Source organism: Meles meles, chromosome 12 (genome assembly GCF_922984935.1).
Source record: "Meles meles chromosome 12, mMelMel3.1 paternal haplotype, whole genome shotgun sequence".
NCBI lineage: Eukaryota > Metazoa > Chordata > Mammalia > Carnivora > Mustelidae > Meles > Meles meles.
Genome location: NC_060077.1, coordinates 55,792,207 through 55,819,684, shown reverse-complemented (window position 1 = coordinate 55,819,684; position 27,478 = coordinate 55,792,207). Strand labels below are relative to the sequence as shown.

At 39.3% G+C, this 27,478-nt stretch overlaps 1 protein-coding gene across 5 annotated transcripts in view; it reads right to left on the bottom strand.

Annotated features, from left to right (window-relative positions):
- The window catches only part of RNF138 (ring finger protein 138), a 37,252-nt gene extending 15,743 nt beyond the window's left edge, over positions 1–21,509 (bottom strand). For 3 of the 5 annotated variants that reach the window (XR_006821081.1, XM_046025625.1, XM_046025627.1), the window contains exons 1-4: positions 21,313–21,509; positions 20,563–20,762; positions 4,518–4,683; positions 3,204–3,319 (exon numbers count right to left, since the gene is read on the bottom strand). Coding sequence is in view for 4 of the 5 variants with exons in the window: in XM_046025625.1 (XP_045881581.1) it covers positions 3,204–3,319; positions 4,518–4,683; positions 20,563–20,672 (392 nt within the window). In the remaining variant the exon portion in view is untranslated. Of the gene's footprint in view, positions 1–3,203; positions 3,320–4,517; positions 4,684–20,562; positions 20,763–21,092; positions 21,171–21,312 lie in introns of those variants that run through there. The other 2 variants (XM_046025626.1, XM_046025628.1) reach the window with 2 other exon arrangements.
- Between the last annotated feature and the right edge of the window lie 5,969 nt (positions 21,510–27,478).

Here is a 27,478-nt window from a genome sequence, read left to right as displayed (position 1 = left end):
CTCTACTCCATTTTTCACCATGCTTTGTGTACTGAGAGACTAACCTGCATCAATAGGTTCCCCTCTCTGCTTCTCAGTTGGGTTCAGCCCAGCAGGCAATTGGGAGGGTAAAACAAGAGGAGAGTTAGGATATTTATTTCCCAGACTCCTTCCTACCAAAACTGCCTCAGCTGGCTACAGTTCTCCCAGCTGCCCTCTCTATACAGCTCACTTTCTCTAAGTTCTGGTATCTACTTCCTCCCCTCCCCTGCTTTCAGCAGACCCAGAGTACATCGCTAACTACTTGTGATTTCCAGCTGCTCACATAGTGTACCCAACACCTTATTCTTTGAAAATAGTCCCTTTACTAAATCCTCCTCAAAATACCTAATTTGAGCATATTATCTCATATCCTCCCAAGATCTTTACTATACTCTGGCTTCATATATTCTTACTTCCTACATTAAAAAACAAAAACAAACAACCTTCTTTTCCTTCCTTCACCAATTTCCTTACTAATAATTCATACACAAACCCAAGTTTTCCATTACAATTAGAATTTTGCACAGGACATAAAAATGAGTAAGACCAAGAAGCCCATTCTAGATTTTAAAAAGAAAGACAGTAAACAAATTATTAATAAAGTCTTAGAGGACTTAGTTGGAGAATAAAGAAAGGGCGTACCAAAAGGAAGAAATTCTAGAGGTCAGGGAAGATTTTACAGAGTGATTAACACTTGGTCTAAATCTTCAAAGAAAAGAAAAAGTCTACTGACTGGCAAAGTGTGGGTTAGGGTGGAGGGAAAAGGGACTACTACTTGTAAACGTATGGAGGTGAGGGAATGATGACAGCAATAATTAAAAACTACCATTTTGGGGCACCTGGGTGGCTCAGTTGGTTGGGCGACTGCCTTCAGCTCAGGTCATGATCCCGGAGTCCCAGGATTGAAGTCCCAGGACTGAATCCCACATCAGGCTCCCAGCTCCACGGGGAGTCTGCTTCTCCCTCTGACTTTCTCCCCTCTCATGCTCTCTCTCTCTCACTCACTCTCTCAAACGGATAAATAAAATCTTTAAAAAATAAAAAAATAAAAACTATCATTTACCAAGTAAGGTACGATTCAATATTCTTTGCCTTTATTAACCTATTTAATGGCTCCCAACCCAATAAGGTACTAATAGTATTATTACCATCCCCCCTTTTAAACAGATGAGAAAACTGAGATACAGTTTCTTGCCAAGATCATACAATTAGTAGATCCAGGTAGTCTGACTCCAAGGGTTCATTTTTTAAAACTGCTAACTTACACTGCTTCTTAAGGATGGCAAGGAAATTGTACAAATAATTCAATATAGCTAAGACATCTGATATAATGATGGTTAGCCAAGAAAGAGAAAGGCTAAAAAATGCAAGGCAAGTGCCAGATCAGAAAGAGCTTTAGAATAAAGAATTCTGTCTGATAAAACAGTTGTTGGATTTTAGATCATGGAACCTCTTGAGAATCTCAACATTCTTTCCTCAGAAAAACACACATACAGAAAATATTTGGCAGTTTAGGTAGTTCACAGAGTCCTTACTGGCCCATGAAATTCAGAATGAGAAACACTGCTATGGAGTCACGATAAGTCATGGACAAGGTACAAGGAGGAAGGTATAAGGACAGGGAGAAAGAGATCAGAATTGCATTTGTGAAATACCACTTTGGCAACAGCATATAGGACAGGCTAGAGGAGGACCACCAATAAAAAGACTACCGCAATAGTTCAAGTGAGAGATGATGAAGGCTCGAGCTAGGGAAGTGACAATAGTGTTAGAAGAAAAGCACAGATGAGGAAAACTACTATCAGGAATAAAACTGGATCTGAGAGGTAAAGGAGGAGACAAGACTTCTGAGGAGAAACTCTGGTCCTTTAACAAGCAGTGATTACACAAATCATACATACCAGCAACTTTGCCAAGAACTGGAGACACAATGTTAAACAAGACAAACACCACCGCACACTTAAGAATAATCTATTCGGTTAATAACAAATTGCTGAGTAATTGCAATACAGCAGAAGTACAATAATAAAGCACAGGGATGAAGGAACCTGAGGAGACTTTTTTTTAAATTACAAAACAGGAGTGACCCATTTCATCCAATGACGCCGTCAAGTAAAATGAGAATCGAAAAGAATTTTGCAGACTGGGCAATCAGAAAATCACTAAAGACTAGAACAGTTTCATATGAGTAGAGAAGCCTACAGTACATAATCCTAAGTACTTAAGAGCAGTTAATTACTGAAAATTAGCAACACATGAAATGAAATGCTACTGAAATAAAAGACTCCACTTAATCCAGTCTCCTGGGAGCCTTTCCACACTACTGCCAATATTGCCTTTCCTGACACAAAAACTATGTGTGTACTTGCTATTACTGAGTGTTTAAAAACTAAGTTAAAAACTAAGCACTTCATGTCTAGGGATACATGCATAGATGGTAATATTACAAAGAAAAGCAAGGGAATGAATAACCTAAAAAGGAGGAGAGTGGCTACCTCTGGGAGTATGTGGTTCAAAAGGATAAGGGCTCACAAGGAGATTCTAAGACCCTGAAGAACGTTCTATTTTTTAATCTGGGTTATACTGGGTAACTGGATATTTGTTTTATCACTATTTTAAAAATCATACATGTACATTTTGGTCACTACTCTGTGTAAAGTACATTTCATAGAAATGTTTAATACATATACATCCAAGACAATAAGATAAAGCAAACCAAGATCTAGTTTAAAAAGGGGAGGGACTAAAATAGAACTAAGAATTTAGTAGTACCACATCTTACTTTTACATGACATCTTATTATGAGAATTAAAATTTTTAACAACACTATTTCTCAGATAGCAAATAAAGATTTTAGTTGAAAGGGATTTTCTTTAGTTTTCAAGTGATTTCAGTTGCAAAAGAAAACAGCCTTCAACTCTGTTTTTTATTTAAAGAAATGTAGATTTTTTTCTTAGAATTATTTTTAAATAACATAAACAAGTACATCATAAAGATGCTCTCCCAGATGCAATCTTACAGGAGTTAAACAAGCTTGAAGACAAATGTTATAAATCTGTTACTTGGCAAAATACTTTAAACACACATACATACCCCCAAACAAAAAACACTTTATCATATAGTTCTCCAAACAATTCTACTTCAACTATAAAATTCTCTTTTTATGAATAAATATTGCTTACCTGTTCCCTACTGAATCTTGAGAGATCTGAAAGTTTGGAATGATAGAGGAAACACCATATTCATCTTGATACTTCTTACAAGATTTGTAATGATGTCTCATGCGATAGAATTTAATCTGTAAATTATTGATCAAAATGTAATGTGACTTTTAATTTCAAACAGAAGTCGTAAGATTTGAGATATTGTCAACAGAAGAAAAGCAAGATAAACATAACCAGCCAAATATTCCATTTAAGTAAATGATTTAATTCTTAAGAAGCTGAAAATAAGTAATAAGTTTCTGCCCATTAGATGCAGATGTGAACTCACTGCAAAAAAATATTAACAATAATTTTATACTTGAAACTATGCTACCAATAATAGACCCAAAAAAAGTACATTAAAAGCAGTAATGGGTTTGCCTTATGGTATTGGGCATTTCTTTATTCTTTATTGCAAACTGACAGTTAGAAAGTTAGAAAGTGCTTTTTAAAAAAAATTAGGTTCCCAGGTTAACACCTGGAACATTTTTCAGTTTCTCACAGAGAAGTAGAGCCTGAATCTCTCAAGTGTATTTTCTGGCTTCACTTCATTGCCCTGTCAGTTAACACCTCCCTCAAAGAGATGGAAAAGCAGATCTGACTTGTGTGAATGCATGAAAAAGCAACTGGTTTTGCTCACTGACTTTATTAGCTATTTGCAAAAGTGGCAGCAATAAATCCATAAATACATGGATATACTCAAAGCCTAACCACCCCTCACTACTTCACTCCCTCTTCAAATGAACAGAATAAAATCCAGACTGGAGAATTAATGCCAGTTATTTGCCAACATCTGATTTTCTCACCTGTTCCTTAAAAATTAATTAGTTTTCCGCAAAATATTCTGTGATTTTTTTTTTAAACACATAAATAAACGCAAGTAAAGTGGGCAGCTAGAGAGCTCCTTGACTACATAAATCCATCTGGCCCATTTCTATGTACAAAATTGCATTAATGATGCTGTTACCATCACAATTTGTACCAGAATGGGGTTTAAATGAGTTAAATACCAGTTCATTCATTTAGTTCATTTAGTAGGTAATCAATGAGCAATTACTTTGAGAAAAATACCATGCTAAAAATTACGACAAATTCACAGACTGTATATTTCAGTCTGTTCTCAGTAAGTTTATGCTCTATCAAGATCTATAACCAGGCTTTTTGGCCTTTCTACCCAATTTAAGTAACTTCTTTCTCTTCAAACCAGCACCTACCAAGAAAATTCAAATAGGAATTTGATTTTCAGAGTAGAACCTTCATTTTCAAAGAAGAGCTATGTCACATTTACTCTACCTGTTTTGCACAGCATCTGCAGCTACCAGAAAACTTCCTCATGATATTTTCAAGGTCTAAGGCCCGTTCTGGACATGCTCTCTCTCTTCTAGTCACATTTCCACGACAGAGGGGACAATGTATTCCGCTTTCTCTCATTGCAGTCAGGAAACATTTTCTACAGAAACTAAACCAAACATTTGTGACATGTTAACTATAGAAAAAAGACTTCATTTCTATGATTAAACACACTCAGTACTTATAGATATATATTCAAGCTAAATGAGTTAGGCTATTCATATATACATAGCTTGCAGAATTTTAAAAACTATACATGTATTTCTTGGAGTCTAAGGGCTAATAATTGGGCTAAATAGGAATATAAAAGAAACTACACTCAATTATGCTGTAAACTTTTTAACATAATATATGAAAAGTGAGTATTAACACTACATAACATTATCAGAGGAAGCATGGACAAAGGAATGACTGGCTTATCCTGTGTCATTTATTAGCAGTGTGATCTTAGGTAACACACTGAACAAAACTGGATCTCTATTTCCTCCCCTTATGAAATGAAAGAATAGACCACATGAGTTTTTGTCTCAAACTCATGTACTTTGGGGCGCCTGGGTGGCTCAGTGGTTTAGGCCACTGCCTTCGGCTCAGGTCATGGTCTCAGGGTCCTGGGATCGAGTCCCGCGTCGGGCTCTCTGCTCGGCAGGGAGCCTGCTTCCCTCTCACTCTCTCTGCTTGCCTCTCTGCCTACTTGTGATCTCTCTCTGCCAAATAAATAAATAAAATCTTTAAAAAAAAAAACAAACAAACAAACAAAAAAAACTCATGTACTTTGAGATATTCCACAAGATATGAATAGGTCTACCACCAAACAGTGCACAAAATGATTTGGGAAATTCTAGGATAAAGAAGTTAAAGGTTTCTCCACTAATAAAAACATTAAGTAATACCCAAATTTATGTTGCCAGGAAATATGAAAATTTCCCAAAACAGTGTGCAATGGAATAGAATCTGAGAAATATTTAAGGATACTTCCAGCTCTAAATTTATGTCTAAACATTCTAATGAGAACCAAACTCACTAAAATCTTTATTTCCTCTCTCCTAACCCAATCAAATACCAAACTTGATCATTCTGCTGTAAAAAAAACCAAAAAAACAAAAAACAAATTAGATAAATCATAGCCATCTGCATTTGGGGTCCAGAGTACATATAAATTTAATTCAATCCCCTATAAATGCAAATATTCACTCTTCCTCCTCTAACAAAAGGTGAAAGCTTATAGTATAATAACAGATCATAGAAAATGAGTTTCCTAACTATGTAGCATTGAACAAGTCGCTTTTCCCCTCTACAATCAGCTTCCTCATCCATAAAATACCTACAGTTGAAACAGCTGTTCAAAGGATTAAAATGGGTAATAAGTAAAATGCTTATCACAGTACTTTTGAGTTACAAAGTGCTCCATAAATAGTAGCTAATATCAAACACGGCATTTGATATAATTACCAAAATTAAGACCACAAGTTAAAATATTAAAAATATTCATCACAGTAAAAAAAAGTTATTCATCAAGAAAATGAAAAGTAAACAAGGCTGAGATACCTTCTTTCAGCTGTCTAAAAACTAGCTTTAAAAATAACAACCACAGTTAGAAGATATATAAAGAAATGAGTACTCTGTGTTTCTGGGTAACAATTTGTCAGTACTTATCAAAACCCTTAAAGAGAGGACATCCCAAAAGTCTGAGTGCCACTTTCACCTTTAATAATTTCGGAAAGTATAAAAATTACAGAGTTACAAAACTATCATTTGTAAGTTCAATTATTAAAAACTGAAATTTAATTGTCTATATATTTTGTAAATTTTGAATAATAAATGTTTAACTTAAATTCTTTTAGTCAGTGTTTGCATTCCATAATTAAAGGGACCGTAAAAGAGAAAAAAAAGAAGGATGAGTCAGAAAAAACAAAAACAAAAAAAGCCAAGACCAACTGGAGCAATAGCCTCAACCACGAAAAGGTCTGCAGTAAGGCAGGGGTAGGAGAAACAGAGGATCTCTATTTCAGAGACACAGTTCTCAGTTTGACTGTGTATATAGGGAGCTTCCTACGTTAACAAAACCAACAGAATGTTATGACAATCATGGAAAGATAAGAAAGATAAGCATTTCTAACCTAGAAGACTGAATAAAAGGTGACTGGATTAATCAAGTTAAGAAATATTGGAAGAGATGGTTTGACAGAGGAAAGATGGGTGCAAGTTCAAAGCACCTACAAAAATCTCAGTGCATGATATCCAGTAAACAACTGCAAATACGGATCTCGAAATTAGGGAGAAAAATATGGAGAGAGCTGTTCAAGTGCCAAGAGCACTACAGAAACAATCTAGAGAAATACAAACACTTACAGGAGTGTTCAGAGAGGAAGAGCCAAAGAAAAAGAAAGACTAAGTAATATTAGAGAAGCCAAGTCTAATAAGCTATCAAAGAGAAATAATAAAAAGATGAAAGTAAAACTGTCACCAAAATATTAAGCTAAACTTTCTTCTTTAAATAAGGAATCAAAACCCATCAACAAAATTCACAGCAGCAAAATTCATTACAAAGAAATAATCATGCATAAAAATGATGATACTTGAGTGAAAGAAATGAAGTAGAACACTATTGGAAGGTAAATTAGTCAAATATGCTGGCTAATTTAACAATTAATTATAAATAAAACATGAACATAGAATATTAAAAGATCTTGAGCAACCAAGATGCACAAATGAACGCTGTATTTAGACGGAAGGGATAAAATAAAGCAAAATTTCAAAGCCCACTCGCTGATTAAATAACTAAAATAGTAAAAATGTGGTAACCACATACCAACCAGAGGTCCTAAAATGAAAAAAGTAGAAAATACAAATGTTGAGGAGGCTGTGAACCAACCTAAATTCCCATTTGATCTATGATAATGCAAACTGATACAAAACCATTTGGAAAACTGACAGTATCTACTACAAACCAGTAATTTCATTCTAAGTTTATACCCAACAGAACTGCATATATGATAAGAAGAAATTTCTAAGAAGTTCACAGCCACAATACCGGTAACAGCCAAAAGCTGAAAATTATACAAATGTCCATCAAAAGAAGAATGAATAAATTGCAGCATATTCATAAAATGAAAACTGTAAGATATTGTAATGAGAATGAATATGGATGAATGTAATGTTGAGTTAAAGAAGCCAGATGTAAGAGTACAACTACAGGCTTCTATTTTTATGAAGTATAAAACATGCTTAAATGTTGAATGGATTTTTACTAAAAAGCAGAAACAAATAGAGTAATTTCTATTTACTACTTTCAAAATATTGGCAGTGGCTATAAAAATAAGACTTAAAGGCATAAAATATAGAAAAGCAAGAAATAAAAATCACTTTAGAAGACAAACTGTTTTGTTAGAAAATACTTAAGTAGCCCCCAAAATTGTAACACATAACAACTGTACAATACAAACTCTCCAAATAATAATTACATTATTAAAGATTATTGATAGTCAAAAAATGAAAAATATTCATATAAAAAACTAAAAAAAGTGTTCAGTTAAAATTAGTTTTAAATAGATTTTTTTTATTTTATTTTAGGACTTTATTCAAAATGTAGACATAAATGTGGAAACAAATATAATAAAGTAATAAAAGCAAAACAGGATTTTATTAAAAAGGTACTGAAACATCTTACACAGGCCAGAATATATCTTAAAAAGCAAAAATGGGGGCACCTGGGTGGCTCAGTGGGTTAAAGCCTCTGCCTTCAGCTCAGGTCATGATCTCAGGCTCATGAGGCTCAGAGAGCCCAGTGTCAAGCTCTCTGCTCAGCAAGGAGCCTGCTTCCCTCTCCCTCTCTGCCTGCCTCTCTGCCTACTTGTGATCTCTCTCTCTCTCTCTATGTCAAATAAACAAATAAATTCTAAAAAAAAAAGAAAAGCAAAAATGTTTGGGGTGCCTGCTGAAGTCAATTCGTAGAGCACATGACTTAGTCTCAGGTTGTCAAGCCTCATGTATGGCACAGAATTTACTTAAAATTAAAAAAAAATTTTTTTAAGCAAAAATGATTAACAAAGGTGCAAAAGTGATTTAACAGAGGAAAAGACATACTTCAATAAATGATGCTAGAGCTATTTGATGTCCATAGGCACAAAAATGAACCTCAATCTAAGTCTGCCACCTTATACAAAAATTAATTTGAAACAGGTCAGACAGTAGTAAACTGGGAAATTGGCATACAAAGATACACTCACTTTCTAATGCCCAGAAAAAGTGAATATTACCTTATATTACAACAGTTCTGATTAAAGTTAAGGATTTGGGGATGGGGAAATTAGGTGGGAATATCCAAATAGGTTCTAAATGCCATCACAAGTGTCTTTGTAAGTGGCAAAGGGAGATTTGACAGACACCTGGGAGAAGGCCATGTTCAGATGAAAGGAGAGATTAGAATGGTGTGGTCCCCAGGGCTTCAGGAGCCTTTGTCACACCTTGATTTGGGCCCAATGCAACTAGTTTCAGACTTCTACTTTCTAGAACTATTAGAAAATAAATTTCTGGGGGACAGTTGGTCAAGCACCTGCCTTCAGCTCAGGCCATGATCCCAGGATCCTGGGATAGAGTCCCACATCAGGCTCCTCACTCAGCTGGGAGCCTGCTTCTATCCCTGCTTAACGTTCTCCCTTTTGTACTCTCCCTCTCTCTCTGGCAACTAAATAAATAAAATCTTAAAAAAAAAATTGAAGAAGAGAAATTTCTGTTATAAGCCATCAAGGTTGTGGTAATTTGTTACAAGCAGCCCTAGGAAACTAATACACAGAATTAAATGTAAAACATTACACTACAAAATTTTAGAAAAAAAATAGGAGAAAATATTCACAATCACAAAGTCAGATTTTCTATTTAGAACAGAAAATAGATTCTAAATAGAAAAAAATGATAAAGTGGACTTCATAAAAACTGAGAACATTTGCTAAGCCAAAAGACTACTAAAGATTACTAAAAGGATAAAAAGACAAACTATAGACTGGAAACATTTTTAACTCACTTACCTAACAAAGGCTTACTTTCACACAAAAACCTGTACCTGAATATTTATAGCAACTTTATTTGCAACAGTAAAAAACTGGCTATTCCAGACATCCTTTGGTGGATGAATGATTAATTAAAGGTGGTACATTCATACCATGCATACAGGTATACTCAGCAAAAAGGGACAACTGATACACACAACAACCCAAATCTCCAGAAAATTATGCTGAGTGAAAAGAGAAATCCCAAAAGGTTACATAGTATTTGATTACACTTACATAACATTACAGCACATACCATTCTTTTTTGGTAATAGCTCTACTGAGATATAATTCACATACCATATAATCACCCATTTTGTACTAATATTTACAGAGTTGTTCAATACATAAGATTCTTTTTTCTTAATAAATATTTTATTTATTTGACAAAGAGACAGTGAGAGAGGGAACACCAGCAAGGGGAGTGGGAGAGGGAGCAACAGGCTCCTGGCTGAGCAGGGAGCCCACCATGGAGCTCCATCCCAGGATCCAGGGATCCTGACCTGAGGCAAAGGCAGACACTTAACGACTGAGCCATCCAGGCACCCCAATACATAAGATTCTTGAAATGACAAAATTATGGAAATAGAGAACACAAGAATGTTAGTGCTTGCCAAAGGTTAAGGAAGGGCGGGGTGATAGAAAAGTGGGTGTGGCCCCTTTTGGCCACCCCAAAAGGGCTTTCTGAAGGATCTTCGTGGTGATGGAAATGTTCAAAATTTTTACTCCACTGAAACAGATATTCTAATTATATTTATAAGATGTTACCATTGAGAGAAACTGGGTCACAGTACATAGGATTTCTGTATTATTCCTTACAACTATATGTGAATCTACAATGATTTCAAATAAGTTATATAAACTTAAAAATTAAAAATTATATTGAAGAGAAAAATAATAAACCTATCCTACCAGACTTCTAAAAATTATGTCCTTAGACTATAAAGCATACTACTAACTCGATAAAAATGTATTAAGTACTTACTATACAACAGACATTGGGCTTCTAATAGGCAACAGAAGTGACAAAATCCCTACCCCAATGGTTCTTATAGCATTATGTGTATGCAGGTACTTGTAGCAGGATTTTGTGCATACACTATATCCCCCCTCAAAATTTAATAATATTAAAAACAGAAAAAGTAATGAAAGGGAAAAATCTCCAATAATCAAATTATTTTAAGAATTCAAATATACTAAAGATAAATATCATATGATTTCACTCATGTGGAATTTAAGGAACAAATGAGCACTGGGGGAAAAAAAAGGAGAAAACTAAGAAACAACCTTTTTTTTTTTAAAGATTTTATTTATTTGACAGAGAGAGACAGCAAGAGAAGAAACAGAAGTAGGGGAGTGAGAGAGGGAGAAGCAGGCTTCCCACCCAGCAGGGAGCTCGATGCAGGGGCTCAATCCCAGGACCCCGAGGGATCATGACCTGAGCCAAAGGCAGGCGCTTAATGACTGAGCCACCCAGGCGCCCCAAGAAACATACTCTTACCTACAGAGAACAACTGATAGCTACTAAACGGGAGGTTAGTGGGAGGATGGGTTAAATAGGTGATGAGGATTAAGGAGCGCACTTGTGATGAGCACAGAATGTTGTATGAAGCTCTGAATCACTATAGTGTATATGTGAATCTAATATTACATTGTCTGTTACCTAAGTGGAATTTAAATAAAATCTAAATAAATAATTTTTTTTTTAAAGATATTCTTTATTTGACAGACAAAGATCACAAGTAGAAGAGAGGCAGGCAGAGAGAGAGAAGGAAGCAGGCTCCCCGCTGAGTAGAAAGCCCAATGCAGGGCTTGATCCCAAGATCCTGGAATCATGACCTGAGTGGAAGGCAGAGGCTTTAATGCACTGAGCCACCCAGGCACCCCTAAATAAATAAATTTTTAAAAAAGAATTCAAATATACTAAAAAGGTTTCTTAAAACAATGGAGAAAGAATGCCCTTGAAGAAATACTGAAGTGAAATGAGTAAGAATGGCAAATTAAGATTCAAAAGCACACACATTAAATATTTCAGTAGACTCCAAGTAGGTCCAAGAGATTCAACAAATAAAATTGAGTATCATCATAAACTTAAAGAGAATCAAATATATAAAATATAATACACAAAAGCAAAGCTCTAAATAGAAAACCATCTCCAATCTGAATGTATAAGATGATGTAATACACAAAAGGAAAGCACTAAATAGAAAAAACAATGTAAAGTAATAAATATACAATAATCACTAAAATATAGCCATAGAAATGATCACAATATACTTAGAGCACTCTGGGAATAGTAAAGATATAAAAACTTAATATAGAAAAATGCACAAAGCCTTGCCAGCCACTAAAAAAACAGATTTTTTTTTAAAGATTTTTTATTTATTATTTGACAGACAGATTACAAGCAGGCAGAGAGGCAGGCAGAGAGAGAGAGAGAGAGGAGGAAGCAGGCTCCCCGCTGAGCAGAGAGGCCGATGTGGGGCTCCATCCCAGGATCCTGAGATCATGATCTGAGCCGAAGGCAGAGGCTTTAACCCACTGAGCCACCCAGGTGCCCCTAAAAAACAGATTTTAAAGTAACTTCTAGACACCATTTTGAGGGGTGCCTGGGTAGCTCATTTGGTTACGTATCTGCCTTTGGCTCAGATCATGATCCCAGGGTCCTGGGATACAGTCCCCATCAGGCTCTCTGCTCAGCAGGAAGTCTGTTTCTCCCTCTCCCCTCCCCTCTGCTCCTGCCTGCTCTTTCCCTCTCTCTCAATAAAATCTTTTTTTAAAAAAAGACACCATTTTGTACTTTCCTTTTTTTAAAAGATTTTATTTATTTTTTTGGTAGAGAGAGAGAGAGACAGCTCCTAGGAGCAGGGGGAAGGGACAGAGGGAGAGGGAAAAGCAGACTCTCCACTGAGCAGGGAGCCCCACGAGGGGCTCAATCCCAGGATCCTGAAATCATGACCTGAGCAGAAGGCAGATGCTTAACCAACTGAGCCACCCAAGTGCCCCTAGAAAAAAATGCTTAAAAAAAAAAAAAAAAAGTTGGCAAAGATGTCAGAATATAGATATACTTTTATCGTACCAATGGCATTTTGCAAGTTAACCCAATTTTGTTCAAGGATTATAACATTTATACAAATAACAGTAACTATTGAGTACTTAAAATGTGGTAGGCAGAGTTCCAGATACTTTATATTCATTACCTTGAATTCTTTAAAAATAATACTGTAAATATTGTAAATGGTCCTTTATTTTACAGTGTAAGAAACTAAGGCTTAAAAAATGAAAAGATAAGAAGTCTGTAAGAGGGTGAAGGCTAAAACATACTTCTTCATTAAAATACAAGGCCCTGTGCATTCCCCTCCACTTCAGGGTCTTTGCCTAGAATGTTCCCTCTCCCCAGAATTTTCTATACACAAACATACCCTTCCACAAATTAACACCAAACATCACTTAGATCTCAGAAATGGTCTTTGATTACCGATCCATCTACCCATCAACCTCCCTAGATCTGGTCTCCTTCTTCTTCTCTCTCCCTCTCAAAACCCGTGAGTTTGTAATTACAAGTTTATCTGAGTGTTTATTTGAATTAAAGTATGTCTTACCAACAACAGCTTCAAGGGGAATTATCATATCTCTCTGTTCACCACTGTATGCCCAGCACTATAACACAGCTGAGCACCTAGGAGGCATTCATTAATATTGTTAAAGCAATGAATGTCAACTTACCTTAATCCCAAAACTGTTAAATCCCTTAACTCAAAAGACAGAATCCAGTTTTCAAATCAAAACCATAAGCACCTTCCATGTACAAAACACTCCCCTAGAGCTACAATCATCCTTGAGTGACAGAGCTGACAAATTCCCTGTATTTACTCTTTGACCCAGCAATTTCACACTTGTGAGAATTTATCTTACAGGAAAAACTCCCTGTGAGTTTTGCCATGTGAAATGCCAAGTGAAATGGCATTTACACAAGTTTAATCACTGCAGCATTTGAAAGAGCAAAAGATTAGGGATAACCTAATATTCATCAATATGAAATTGGATAAATAATGATACATCAAGGAGCACCTAGGTGGCTCAATGCATTAAGCCTCTCCCTTCAGCTCAAGTCATGGTCTCAGGGTCCTGGGATCGAGCCCCACATTGGGCTCTCTGCTCAGCGGGGAGCCTGCTTTCCCTCTCTCTCTCTGCCTCCCTGTCTGCCTACTTGTGATCTCTCTGTCAAATAAATAAATAAAATCTTTAAAAAAAAAAATAATGATACATCAAACAGGGATGCCTGGATGGCTCAGCCAGTTGAGCATCTGCCTTCAGCTCAGGTCATGATCCCAGGATCCTGGAATCAAGTCCCACATCAGGCTCTCTGCTCAGTGCAGAGCCTGTTTCTCCCCTGCCCCTCTCCCATCTTGTGCTCACATGCTCTCTCTCTCTCTCTCTGACAAATAAATAAAATCTTTTTAAAAACTGACACATCAAACCATGTAATGCAAGAACACTAAATGTGTCCCATGAAGTCAGGGATTTTTTATCTCGTTTGTTGAATATTATAGCCCTAGCATCTACAATACTACTAGCTCATAATGGCCACTCAATGTTGGTTGAATAAATGAAGAAAACTACAACCAAAATATGTATACATGTACTGATATAGAATGATCTCCAAAATAACATGAAAATAGCATGGTACAAAAGAATGCATACAGAATGCTGTTCTTTCTGTGAAAAAAAAATATATTTATAATCTTGTTTATATACGCATCTCTGGAAGGATATGGAAGGTAATAGTGATTGTGGGAAAGAAACGTATTATTTCCTATTGTACCTTTAAAACTGTGTATTACAATATTCTCTGTTCACAATAATGCCTTTCGTATTAAATGTCTGGACCAAAAAATTTGAAATAGATTCCTTTTCACTTATGATAAATCCAGCTTTTGGTGTTAGATGCTATAGTTATCAAACTAACAATAATTTTACACTTGTATAGCTTTTGAGAATGTAAAACAAGTAACAAGATTATTATTATTCACAAACATTACCTAATTTGGTCCTTGCAACAATCCTGTGAATATATGTTGTTTCTATCCATTTTACAGACAAGAAAATAGGCTGAAAAGAAGTTAAATAACTTGAAGCAACACAGATAATAAGCTATGGCCTCCTAAGACAAACCCATTCATTCCTCTACTCAATACAAAATGTGTATAGTAGACTCCAGTAGGAAAAAGCAGACATAGGTTGCTGCCTTTATAGAACTTACAGTGAGAAGGACATTACTCAAATCATCTGATTCCAAAAATGTTATGATTATAAACTGTGAAGAGTGCAAAAAAGAATTACTGAGATCTTTTGTCTCCAATTCTACCATTTCTTCCCTCTGTACTACCAAGCACCAAATTTTCTCAGATACAAAACTTGCTTATTTCTCATCTCCCTTTGACTGGACTGCTTGAATTTGCTAAATAGAACCGGTTTCAAAACAAAGTAGAAGGTGCAGGAAAAAGAGGCAAATCAAAATTACTACAACTATTTTGATGTATCAAAGCTTGCATCTTTAGGATGGTGCATTACCCAGAAACAACTTAAAAGGCTATTTTTAAGTTTCCTTCAATTTTAAAATAACAGACACCAGATGAATTTCTATTCTTACCCACTCTCCTAACAAAAGGCGGATAAACAGACATTGGAAGAGAAAAACTTTCCCATCTATCACGTTCCTGAATTTAGTACTAATTAAAAATTTAGTATTTTTAAATATTTAGTTAAATTTAAATATTTATTTAAATAAATTTAAATTAAATATTTATTTGTAAGGACAAGTATCCCAAAGAGACTATCACAGAAAAAAGTTATAGGCACCTGGGTGGATCAGTCAGTTAGGTGCCCAATCAGGTCACGATCTCAGGGTTGTGAGATTGAGCCCCAGTGGGCTCGCACTAAACATGGAGCCTGCTTGGGGTTCTCTCTCTCCCTCTGCCCCTCCCCCTTTCTCCTGCGTACGTGCACACTCTCTCTGTTAAAAAAAAAGAAAGAAAAAGGTCATGAAACAGTACCTGTAATATCATCCCACCTAGTCGATCAAATATTAATAGGTACATGACAGAAAAATATAGATACATAAATCAGTTAAACCCATCAGTCAACCAGCCAACCTTTAGAAAGGATACATCACATTGCTCACAACTGCCATCAGGATGCTGTGACTGTGAGTTTCACTTCATTCCTTACATCTTTTTGCACTCTGCATTATGTCATTATGTCACTTTTATAAATAGAAAAATAAAACTTTTAACTTTGGAAAGAAAAAGGTTGCAATTGTCAAAGTAAGTTTTTGGTATTCTTGAGAATGGGTTTTTTGGTTTCTTATACTACTAAAGAACAGTTGACATAAAATATTATATTAGTCTTAGGTATACAACATAATGCCTACCACAATAAATGCAGTCACCATCTGCCTCCACACAGTATTATTACATTATTATTGACTACATTCCCTATGCTGTACTTTTCAACCCCAGGACTTATTTTCTAACTAGAAGTTGTACCTCTTAATCCTCCCTACACTTATATAGGCCATCCCCCTATGGCAACCAGAGTCTGTTCTCTGTATCTATGGGTCTATTACTATTTATACGTATTTTTGTTTCTTAGATTCCACATCTAAGTGAAATCATATGGTATTTGTCTTTCTCTGTCTTATTTCACTTAGCATAATACCTCTAGGTCAATCCATATAGTCACAAATGGCAATATCTCATCCTTTTTTATGGCTGAATAATATTCCTTGTGTATTTTTGTATACACAAATGTCTACATATACATACATATAATGCAGACACACACACCTTATTTAAAAATCCAGCACGTTTATCTTCCTAATCTATAGTGAAAATCATTCCCCAAAAGAACAAACTTAAGGGGGAAAAAATCAGTTTAACTTAGTCTTTGGGGCTTAAAACTAAGTCAACCTTCTGTTACACAAATAAATAGCATAGTTGTTTTCTAAATATGTCGTTTTATAAATATCTGTCAAGTGAATTTGGATAAAGTTTTAAAATGCTTAATAAGAAAGTATGGAGCAGCATTTATTAAATCAGCAAGAACCTATCTGTCTGGCTTTAAGAATTACAACAAGTTCACAGGAAAGAAGAAATTTTAAAAGTATATATTTAGAGCATGACTGCTCAAACAACGAGGTATCAATAAAGTTGTTAAAATGATAAGAAATGTGGGATACCTGGGTGGCTCAGTTGGTTAAGCCTGTGCCTTAGGCTCAGGTCATGATCCCAGGGTCCTAGGATTAAGTCCCCTATCCCGGCTCCCTTCTCAGGGAGAAGCCAGCTTCTCCTTCTGCCCCTCCCCACCCCACATTCTCTAGTGCACGCATATGTGCTCATGCGCAACTCTCTCTCTCAAATAATTAAAGTTTTTAAAAATAAATAAAATGATAAGAAATATAAACTGATAAAATACTACAACTGATCACTCTAAAGTAACTAACATTGCTTCCTTAAAATTCTTCTCAGTTTCCATACTGTCACACTCTATGCTGGATTTCTTCCTATCCCATCCATTCCTTTTCAGGCTGCACTTTTCTCCACTCCAGATTTAAATATGCATTCTCCAGCACTTTGTCCTATCTAGGCCCTCTGCTATCTTACAACCTACAGACCTTCCTCAGTGGCTACATCCCTACTCATAGCTTTAGTTCCACGTATTCCAAATCCACATACATACACTTAACTACTGGGCATCATCAGATCTTACGTGATCTCTTTAAAATGTCAGGAATCTCTCCTCTCTATTCCCACTATCATTACCTTGATTTAGGTTCTAACCCCTTCTCTCTCAGACACAGCAATGAATCATCTATCCTTTCACTGGCCTCACCACTACACCAAGCTGGGTCCTGCTAATAAACTTTCTAAAATTGAAACGTGATCGTGCTGCTCCTCTGACAAAAATTATTGAATAGGTCTCTATGACTTTCAGGAAAAAGCTCAAACTGGCTTACATGGAAAGTTCCTGCCAATATCTCTAAACTCTATCTCTACTACACTCATCCTTTGGCTTCAGTCTGATAAGAGGCATGCTGTGTAACCCCTCCATGTGTCTGCATATGAGGGAAATCCAATCAGGGTATTCCCCAACAAACCCTGAATAACTAATTCATACCTAAAGTATTACTACATTCAGGAAATCTACTCTTTAGTCATAGGCTGATTTAGAAGCTCCTCTCTCGTGCTTGCTTCGGCAGCACATATACTAGAAGCTGCTCTCTCTGCACACATAAAATTTCCCTCCTAAGTCACTTCCATATCAGTCACATTCATGCTTAGGTCTTCTCCATTAGACTATTAACAGTCCCCAGGGAAACAGCACTTTGTATTCTTTGTACCTGACATACGAAAACATTCAACAATCGCTGTTTGAAGGAATAAATGGGGATTATACAGAAATTTATATTATGGTGAAGTTATTCTAATGATAATGAACTTGTTCCTTTCATTAGAATAGTCAGTGGGCAAATCCTCTGCTGTCACTGAAAAAGCAACGAAAATTTTTCATTTTCGAACAGATCCATAGTGACCCAAAACACTTACCACATCATTTCTTCCTATCTATGAATCAAAAATTGATTTTGAAACTAAATATATTTTTAAAGGCACAGGTTTGTCCTTTGTGAAAAAGGAAGAGCAAATGACATAATAAAACTATATTATTTTAAATAATCCAAACTCGTTCCAATCAGTCAACTTCCTGTTCTTCCATTATCATCTCTTCCAAATAAAACTCCCCCCACCTCCCTTCCACCCCCAACCCTCCACCCCCTCCCCCCCCCCACCCCCTCTCTTTAATTCATTGAACCTTAGAGCAACTGTGTGTGTTTGGGGCTCCCATTGAAAAAGGAGGGGGATGGAGGAGGGTGATAAGGCAGTTGAGTTTCCATTCTTCTTATCAAGAAAATCTACTCTACATTTCACTTCCACATCTACTCTAATCACATCCAAGTCCAATGAGATGATTAGAAAAAGGTCCTCAACAATCATGTCCACTCTCTTTTCCATTCGGTTGATGTCAAGCCAAATTGGTCTGATTTAAAATGTCCCAAAAGATAGAGTCCCGCATTGGGCTCTCTGCTCAGCGGAGAGCCTGCTTCCCTTCCTCTCTCTCTGCCTGCCTCTCTTGTGATTTCTCTCTGTCAAATAAATAAAATAAACAAAATCTTTAAAAAAAAAATAAAATAAAAAAAAATAAAATGTCCCAAAAGGGAAGTGAACTAGAGCAAACTGCATGGAATTTTGAGGAGAGCTGAAGATTACAATGAGTTCTATGAGGTCAATGACCCAAAGCGTAACTGAAAGGATTCTGTCCAGAAACACCTACTTCCTCTCATTCTGACCTCCAACCTTCCTTTTTGTCCACCCACTGCCAGCACAACCACAGGAAAGGCATCAAGTTGTAATAATGAATACTGACATTAAAGGCCAAAAAGTTATACACTGTGCACTGAACATCTCAAAATATTTCTCTAAACAATCTGCATTTGTGGAATCAAATAACAAAGCAATTTCAGACTGTCATTCATCTCCCATACCAGCAAAACATAACTGGCACAACTCCTATAATGAAGTCACATACTCCTAGCTCACACAACGACCGCAGAATAGGAATAAGGTAAAAAGTGCAGTCAAGATTGATGATCAGAGTGAGGAAAAATGGATATCAAGCAATAAAAATAAAATACCTGATTAAGAACCCCAAATTCAATCTATTCTTTACAAAATTATAGAACCTATCTCTCAAAAAGAAAAAAAAGGTCAAAGGAGAAATACATTTATAAACTTGTTCCACTCTTTTCAGCTATTTCCAAGCACGCAGAACTTTCAAATCTGAGTGTATTTTTTTCAAATAAAGATTTCCAGGCTTCACCTGCCAGAAATTCTTTTGTAAATCTGGAATGGAGCCTGGGTATTGGTATGTTTACTTAAAAAGTTCCCCAAGGACTCTGATCAGCAGGCAGGTTTGTCAGATGTGCTATGGATCTTTACAAGAAGGGCTCCTGCCAACCCTTACTGACATTCTGTAAAATTATTGAAGTTCTTCCTATAAATATGCCAAATCAAACAGCACCATGCCACCTCACCTAATCCCTTTGTGTTCCCCCTCACCCTTGGAGTTACTGCCTTATCTTCAGTTCATTCCATGAAACTGCAATCTTCCTTTCCTATCTCCACCTTGTAGTAACCAAGTAATAAGCAGGAGGGTAAAAACAAAGGGAAACTATCACTTCAATACCCGGAAATCCTGTCAGTTCTAACATATGAGAGAAGAAAACCCATTCTAGATCATTCCAACATGTACCCAATTTTAAAGGAAAAAGAACATTTTCAAGGGTGGTCTGTGAAGCAGGGTTGAAGGGTAAGTTAGGTAAGACTTCTTGGATCTGAAAAGAATAGCCCAAGGTTCTGAAAGAAGGGGAAACTTTAAAGCAGGGCAGGTCACAGGCAGGAGGCAGTGGCGGGGAGCGGGCCGTGCCGGCACCTTCGGCCGGTTTTGACACTCGACACCCCAGCCTTCACTCAGGTTGCTAAGAAACAAAAAGGCTCCACGTTCCCTATAATTCTTCCCGGGCCTGGAGGAGAGAGGGGCCTCCGGGGCCTGAAGCCACGACCGGGACGAGCCCGGCCACTACCCAGGGGGCGCGGAAGCAAGGGAGGGATACCCGGGGGGCAGGGGGCTCGGGCAGAGGGGCCGGCCCAGGAAGCCGGACCCGAGCTCGGGAGGAGGGCGGGCCGGAACGCGTCCTCCGCGCTGAGGGGCGCTCGGGCAGGTCACGGTGGGCTTTGCTCCAGTCAGGCCGCGGTCGAGGGCCCGGGGCTGGATGCGGGGCCTAAACGACCACCCGGCTCCGCGCGGGGGAGGACGCGTCTACTCACACGTGCTGACAGGCCGCGGTCCTCACGGGCGTTTTGAGCACCTCCTGACAGACAGGGCAGTAGAAATCATCTTCGGTGTAGGACGTGGCCGCGGAGAGTTCCTCGGCCATGGCGGGGGATGGGGGACCAAGGAGATGGCGGCAGCGGCAGCGGCGGCGGCGACAGCGTCCGAGCTGGCGGTGTCGGCCCGGGGCCCGACTCTACGCGAACCCGGGGGGGGGGGGGGGGATCGCGTCAGGAAGCGGCTCGCGCCAGGAAGAGGGCGGGGCGGGGCGGGGCGGGGCCGAACGCCGAGACGCTCTGTCCGCACGCGCCGGGCGAGGGCCGGCCCTTGGGGCTGCCCCTCCCGACGGGGGCAGGCCGGGAAGGCGGTGCCAGGCAGGAGGCGGCGGCGGAGAAACCGGCCGGTGGCTTCACTTTCGCTTCCACCCCGGCTCGGAGCAGGCGGGAAGCAGCCCTTCCACCCGGGAAGGAAGGCGACCGTCCAGCCGTCCCCAGCCGGCGGCCACCCGCGCGGACCGCTCCCTTACCTGCCTCCACGAGGCGACCGCGGTTCCGCCCTCGGCCGTCTTCTCCGCCTCCGACTCCTTTGCCCCCACCCCGGCCACAGCCCCAGCCCCTCCCAGCCCCAGCCCGCACTGCAGCCTGCACTGCAGCCCGCACTGCAGTCCAGCTGCGGGCCTCTACCCACCCAGTTCGTCCGCTGCCTGCCCCGCCCCGGCCCGCCACTCCGCTTGCGTCGCGGCTCACTTAGGTGTCTTGGAGTCGCGCCGCTGAGAGATCTATTTTCCGCGCGCGGTTGGTGGAGAAGTGGCCCTGCGCCGTTCCCGGGCTTCTTGTCCGGCCGCTGCAGCCTTCGCCGCGGAGGCCGGGAGGGGATTGGTGAGCGGAGTGCTCAGTGTTCATCGGCCCGAAAGGGGGCCGGGCCCGAGGCTCATGGTGCACCGGGATCCCACCGCCCCCTCAAGCAGCTCTCCCGCGGCATTGCGCTGCCCGCAGCCCGCCCGGGGTTGTCACCGAACACAGGAGGGCGACGAACGGGGACAGAAGAGTGAGGAGAGGGCGGGGTGGGGAGGGCGGCCTCCATAGCAACCGGCGCGTGCCACCCGCAGCAGGTTGTGACATAAACCGCTGGGTGCCCACCTGTACCCAACCCCCGCAGTCTCCCTCCAGCGGGACCGCTTCTATCATATACATTGGTTTTTCAGGAATTTTTCCTCAAAAAATACCGTCTAATGTTAAAGGTATGGATGGATGGCCCTTACTATATGCCCTTGACAGAATGTATGTCAAGATGTGTTACAAAGCCCAAGTAAAACCCGTTATGGGATTTTGATCCTTTGGGGCACAAGAATTAAAAACAAGCTCCCTTGAGAGGGCTTGAACTTTCTCGCCCTTAACACAATCTGAGGAGTTACAGTCTCAGATGCGGTCTTCCGCCACCAACGCCTTTGCTTTTGATAGCTTTGAAGAAAAGTGAGGTAGGAGCACGGATCTAAGCATTTCACTAATTAGTTATTCACTAATTTAAATGTTTGTTGTTGTTGTTTCAGTGGGCCCTTGGTTCCCAGATATATCCACACAATTGATAAATGGGGAAGATGGGGTCACAACCCCATGAAAGGAGCCAAGGAATATCTGGAACATCACAAAGCATCCTCAATTTGGTTCAGAAAAGAAAAGATTTCATTTCCATGCTTCATTTCCACCACAGTCTCAGTGAATCATAAACAGAAGCCATTGAATAGTTCATTCAATTCTGTCCTTTATTGTCTACATTGTCCTTAGAACTGTTAGATGTTAGGCTGGTGTCATGAACTTCGTTTTCAACTAGTTTACACTCTGAAGTGCCTAACAATATAAAAGAACAAAAAATGGTATTTGCTAAAGTGTTGCTTTTCATAAGCAGTGACTATAATGAGGACAGGAAGTGAGATGATTGCATTGGTATGGGTTTAGAGAAAACCTGATTAAGGAAATAGGACTTAATGTGCATCTTAAAATGACAATTCCTAGAAAAATACAGAATTGTTTGTCCAATGAAGAGCTAATTCCCTTTACCAAACTACAACATTTTGTATTTTTGTTCCCTTTCCTCCCAAGCAAGAATAGTGGAAGCAGGACAGGAATTGAGATGATTGCATTGGTATGGGTTTAGAGAAAACCTGATTAAGGAAATAGGACTTAATGTGCATCTTAAAATGACAATTCCTAGAAAAATACAGAATTGTTTGTCCAGTGAACAGCTAATTCCCTTTACCAAACTACAACATTTTGTATTTTTGTTCCCTTTCCTCCCAAGCAAGAATAGTGGAAGCAGACCAGGAAAGCTAATTTTAGCTTCACATTTCCTGGGAGGAGGAAGAGCACTTGACAGGAGGGACACCAAATAGCAGTAGTCTAGGTACATTTCAAATTCATTTATAAAAATGGTTCTTGGGGGGCGCCTGGGTGGCTCAGTGGTTTAAGCCGCTGCCTTTGGCTCAGGTCATGATCTCGGGGTCCTGGGATCGAGTCCCGCATCGGGCTCTCTGCTCGGCAGGGAGCCTGCTTCCCTCTCACTCTCTCTGCCTGCCTCTCTGCCTGCTTGTGATCTCTGTCAAATAAATAAATAAAATCTTTAAAAAAAAAATGGTTCTTGGATTTCAAACTTCACCTTTTTCACCTTATGACCAATCATATCTCACTCATTTTGATCCATTTAGAAAGTAAAGTGTATTTTCTGTTGAATAGCGTGTTTCCCTTTACTCACTGGGAATCCTTAACCAGAACTTAATTTAGTGACTTTAATTTTATTTGCTTCATTGTTCCTCTGGCAGCTTTACTCATGCCCTAATCGTAACATGTTTGTGTTACTTCCTTATACATTCTAAGAAATCATTCTGGGGGTACATGTAAGCATATAGTTGTTAGTATGTGGAAATCCATAAAAAATGTGGGTATAACGAAAATGTGGTTACCCTATGAGTGTTAAGCTTAGACAAATAAACTGTAATGGCCAAAAGACACAATCTGCTGTCTTGGCAGCATTTCCTATGAAAAATTACTTGATATTTTTATGGCAATGTCACAGATTTACTCAAAATCCCTTCAGCTGTGTAAATAAAATATCCTCAGCCTTTGGGTAAAAGGGGGAAAACTCTGCATATTACACAACTTGACAAACTTAGTCTGTTGCAATAATTTAATCCATTCCTTTCCATTTTGGTTAAAACACTTAAGCTTTTAATATGCCATCTCTCTCAGTCCGCTCCCCTCAAAATGGCATCTGGAAGGATAAGAGGGAGGGCAAGGGGTAGCTGACACAAACTTGAGATACTATCAGAGAATCTCAGTCCTGACATCTGCAAGGTCTCCTTTGAATTCTTGCTGGACTATTCTGCAGAGAGGCTAATGTTGACTTCTCTCTGAGATGCAATGCGTGCTGGCCATTCTGCTGATGGTACGTACCTGCTAGTTAAGACTACTCCTGCCTGCCTCAGCTGGGTCAAGGCCCTGTGGCATACCCTGGTTGATTCAGGATTCAGCTTCACCAACACTATAGAACCCTTTGAATCTCCCCTGCAGTCATCTTCCAGTTCCATGGTCCTCAATATGGAAGGTCCCTCTTGCTCTGCTCTCAACACACCTACTGTTCATGGCATTCCTTGGGGCCCTCTACACTCTCACTCTGGGATGGAGAGTCATTCCTTCTAAACATCCCGTGTCACTGAATTTGCATGAAGTGGTGACCCCTAGTTTGGTTTTACATGACCTATAAGGCAATGTGCTTTCTGCTCCCCAGCCCTCACCACTCCCCTCAACCTATCTAATACACCTTTCCCCTGTTCCACCTCTCTTTTCCAACCACAATCCCTTGGCCTGGAAAGAATGGACCATTCTACCTTGCTGCTTCCTGCTGATTGCCAGCAATTCTCCCTTGCAAAACTCTCTAGCCAAGTCCATATGGCCAGGTAATTAACATACCAAAGAGGAGCTGGATGAATTTAGAAAATTAATTTCTTTCTTCACAAAGCCTGGCCTTGTCTTACTACAGGGCCTCAAAAGTCTGCTTTGCTGGTAAAAGTGGTTGCTTGCCTTTAAAGAAGTGAACTGGGGGGGCGCCTGGGTGGCTCAGTGGTTTAAAGCCTCTGCCTTTGGCTCAGGTCATGATCCCGGGGTTCTGGGATCGAGCCCCACATCGGGCTCTCTGCTCGGCTCTGGGATCGAGCCCCACATCGGGCTCTCTGCTCGGCAGCGAGCCTGCTTCACCCCTCTCACTCTGCCTGCCTCTCTGCCTACTTGTCATCTCTCTGTCAAATAAATAAATAAAATCTTAAAAAAAAAAAAGTGAACTGGGAAGCTGGGGATGGAGGGGGAGGGAGACTCATGTTTCTCTGTCTATCCTTTGGTATCTTTTTTAATTGGTACCATATGCAGTGTCGACTTTCAGCTGGTTTGCACCAGCATAGCTCTGTGAGTCCTTTTCAGCTTGCCTATTCTGATTGGGCAATAGTCTGTCCTGGTTGGCCAGTGCCCATTTGGTTCCAGTTGTTAAATATTCTTAACATTAATCCTGACCATGTACATAAATAATCTATTTGCTGAAGGCATATAACTTAATTGGTTAAGCCTGTTTTCAAAATGTCCTTTAAAAAAAAAAAAGCAACATTCTTTACATTCCTGATGAATTAATCCTAATTTCTTCTTTTCCCCACCTCACCCCAACACACACACACACACACACACACACACACACACACACACAGGCAGATGGATGCCTCAGGCTGAGTAGGAAGGAGGTCAAGTGAATAAAAATGTGAAAGGGAAACCATACAGGGCACAATGTTCCCATCAACAAACATTTATAAACCCTGTTCCCATCCCCCACTCTAATAAATCATGATTTTTGTTCAGTTTTCTTTTCTTTTTTCTTTTTTTTCTTTTCTTTCTTTCTTTCTTTCTTTCTTTCTTTCTTTCTTTCTTTCTTTTCTTTTCTTCTTTTTTTCCTGGCTATGTCCTTTAGGAGGACATTCTCAGCTCAAGGGGAACTACCATGATTGAGAGGAACCAGTTTGAATGGGTCATGTCTTCTTGCCAGTAGTTTAAGCCTGGGCATATGATTCAGTTATGACCAAGGATGTGTGAGGAGAATTCTTCTGAAGGCCTTCAGCAAGTGCCTTTCTTCGCTGATTTAAAAAAACAAACAGGAATAAACACTTCTGTGCTACATCTGAATGTTTTCTTGATCATCTGTGCTGCCTGGGACTCTGCAACCGTCATGAAACCATGAAAAGAACAAGCCAAAGAATAAGCTAATATGCTGACCGTGGTGGAGTGAAAGAGAGAAGGAATGCAGGACCTTAATGTAGTTGAACCATTCTAATAATCTAATTAACCTTGAAACTGTCCTACCTACTGTTATGCCTTTCTACTTCGAAACCGTTTCCAGTCGGCTCTTTTGCTACTTGTAACTCAAAGTATCTGAGCCAGACATTTGCTAGGTGACCATCAGATCTCTTTCCCTCCCTGTCACCTGTTCTGGTGTGTATTGCTGGAGTTAACCATTACAGACAGTTTCCCGTTTTCCCTTGCCAACTGACGTCATTCTGTCTATATTCAGCCAATGTCAGGTACTGGTGAGACACTAGAAGGAAGAAGCCAAGGCATTTTTCCCTCCCTCTCTCTGCTTCTGGCTGTGTCTTCATTTCTTCCATGTTTCAACTTCTGGAAGACCACCCTTCCCTCTCAGGTCCTGGAGCCTGCTGGGCAGTCCCTGCTTTTTCTCAGTGGCTTCTATGTTTGCCTTGCTGTCACACATGGTCTTTCAGCAATCCTGATATCTTTGTAATTGTTTTCCATATTAAACATCCTCTTTTCAACGACTTACTGAGAGCTCTGTTTCCTGATTGGACGTCAGTGGATTTTCCTAACAGAATCAACACTTTAGGAGGAGATAGGAAGACAAAGGAGGATGAAACACTGCAAAATTGCTTCCTCTTCCCCCAGAGAGAAGGAACCAAGTTACTTGTCATTTTGAGTTTAAATCCTCTCCTCATAATTCTACAAATTAACACAAACAGAAACTCAAAAGTGAGATTAATAATATGAAGTATGGAAAATAAGGGAATTTACCCTTTTTTAGTCCACCCCAGTTTGGGACGGTTACATTTCAAATCTTTCATAAATGTCACGATGAATATGCATTTTTCATGCTATTTAAACATTTAATTTCCTATCAGCAGTATTTTACATACTATTGGACAGCTATCATTTTTTTTTTTTTAGATTTTATTTATTTACTTGAGAGAGAGAGACAGTGAAAGAGAGCATGAGAAGGTAGAAGATCAGAGGGAGAAGCAGACCCCCTGCAGAGCTGGGAGCCTGCTGCAGGACTTGATCCCAGGACTCCAGGGTCATGACCTGAGCTGAAGGCTGTCGCTTAACCGACTGAGCTACTCAGGCACCCAGATAGCTATCATTTTTACTAATATTTCTATTTGTAAGGGCCTTTTGATCCTGTAGAACCCAGCTTCCATGCTACAGTTGAATAAAATACAGGGGATATAGCACAAACATGTGCCAGTTACACTCTCTCCCAAGAAGGTAGAATTGAGATCCCTCTGTTCTAGTCAGCCTCTATTAGTGCCTTACCTTAGTAAGTACATTAACATGATGGACAGCACCCTTTTTCTTTGCCCAAGCAGAGAAAGTCGCTCAGTAGAGAAACCCAGCCAAAAATGAAACAGGTATTTTGAATGCAGCTGAGACTGTTTCATGGACTAAACTATGCTGTCCTGGGAAGCAGAACTTTGGATTAGACCAGAAATAGCAATAGAATCCAACAAATTAACTCACCTTTTAATTTTTGTTTGATGTTGCTGGGTTGGAGTTTTTTTTCATCTTTGAGAGAAATACAAAATTTTAAATTAAAACC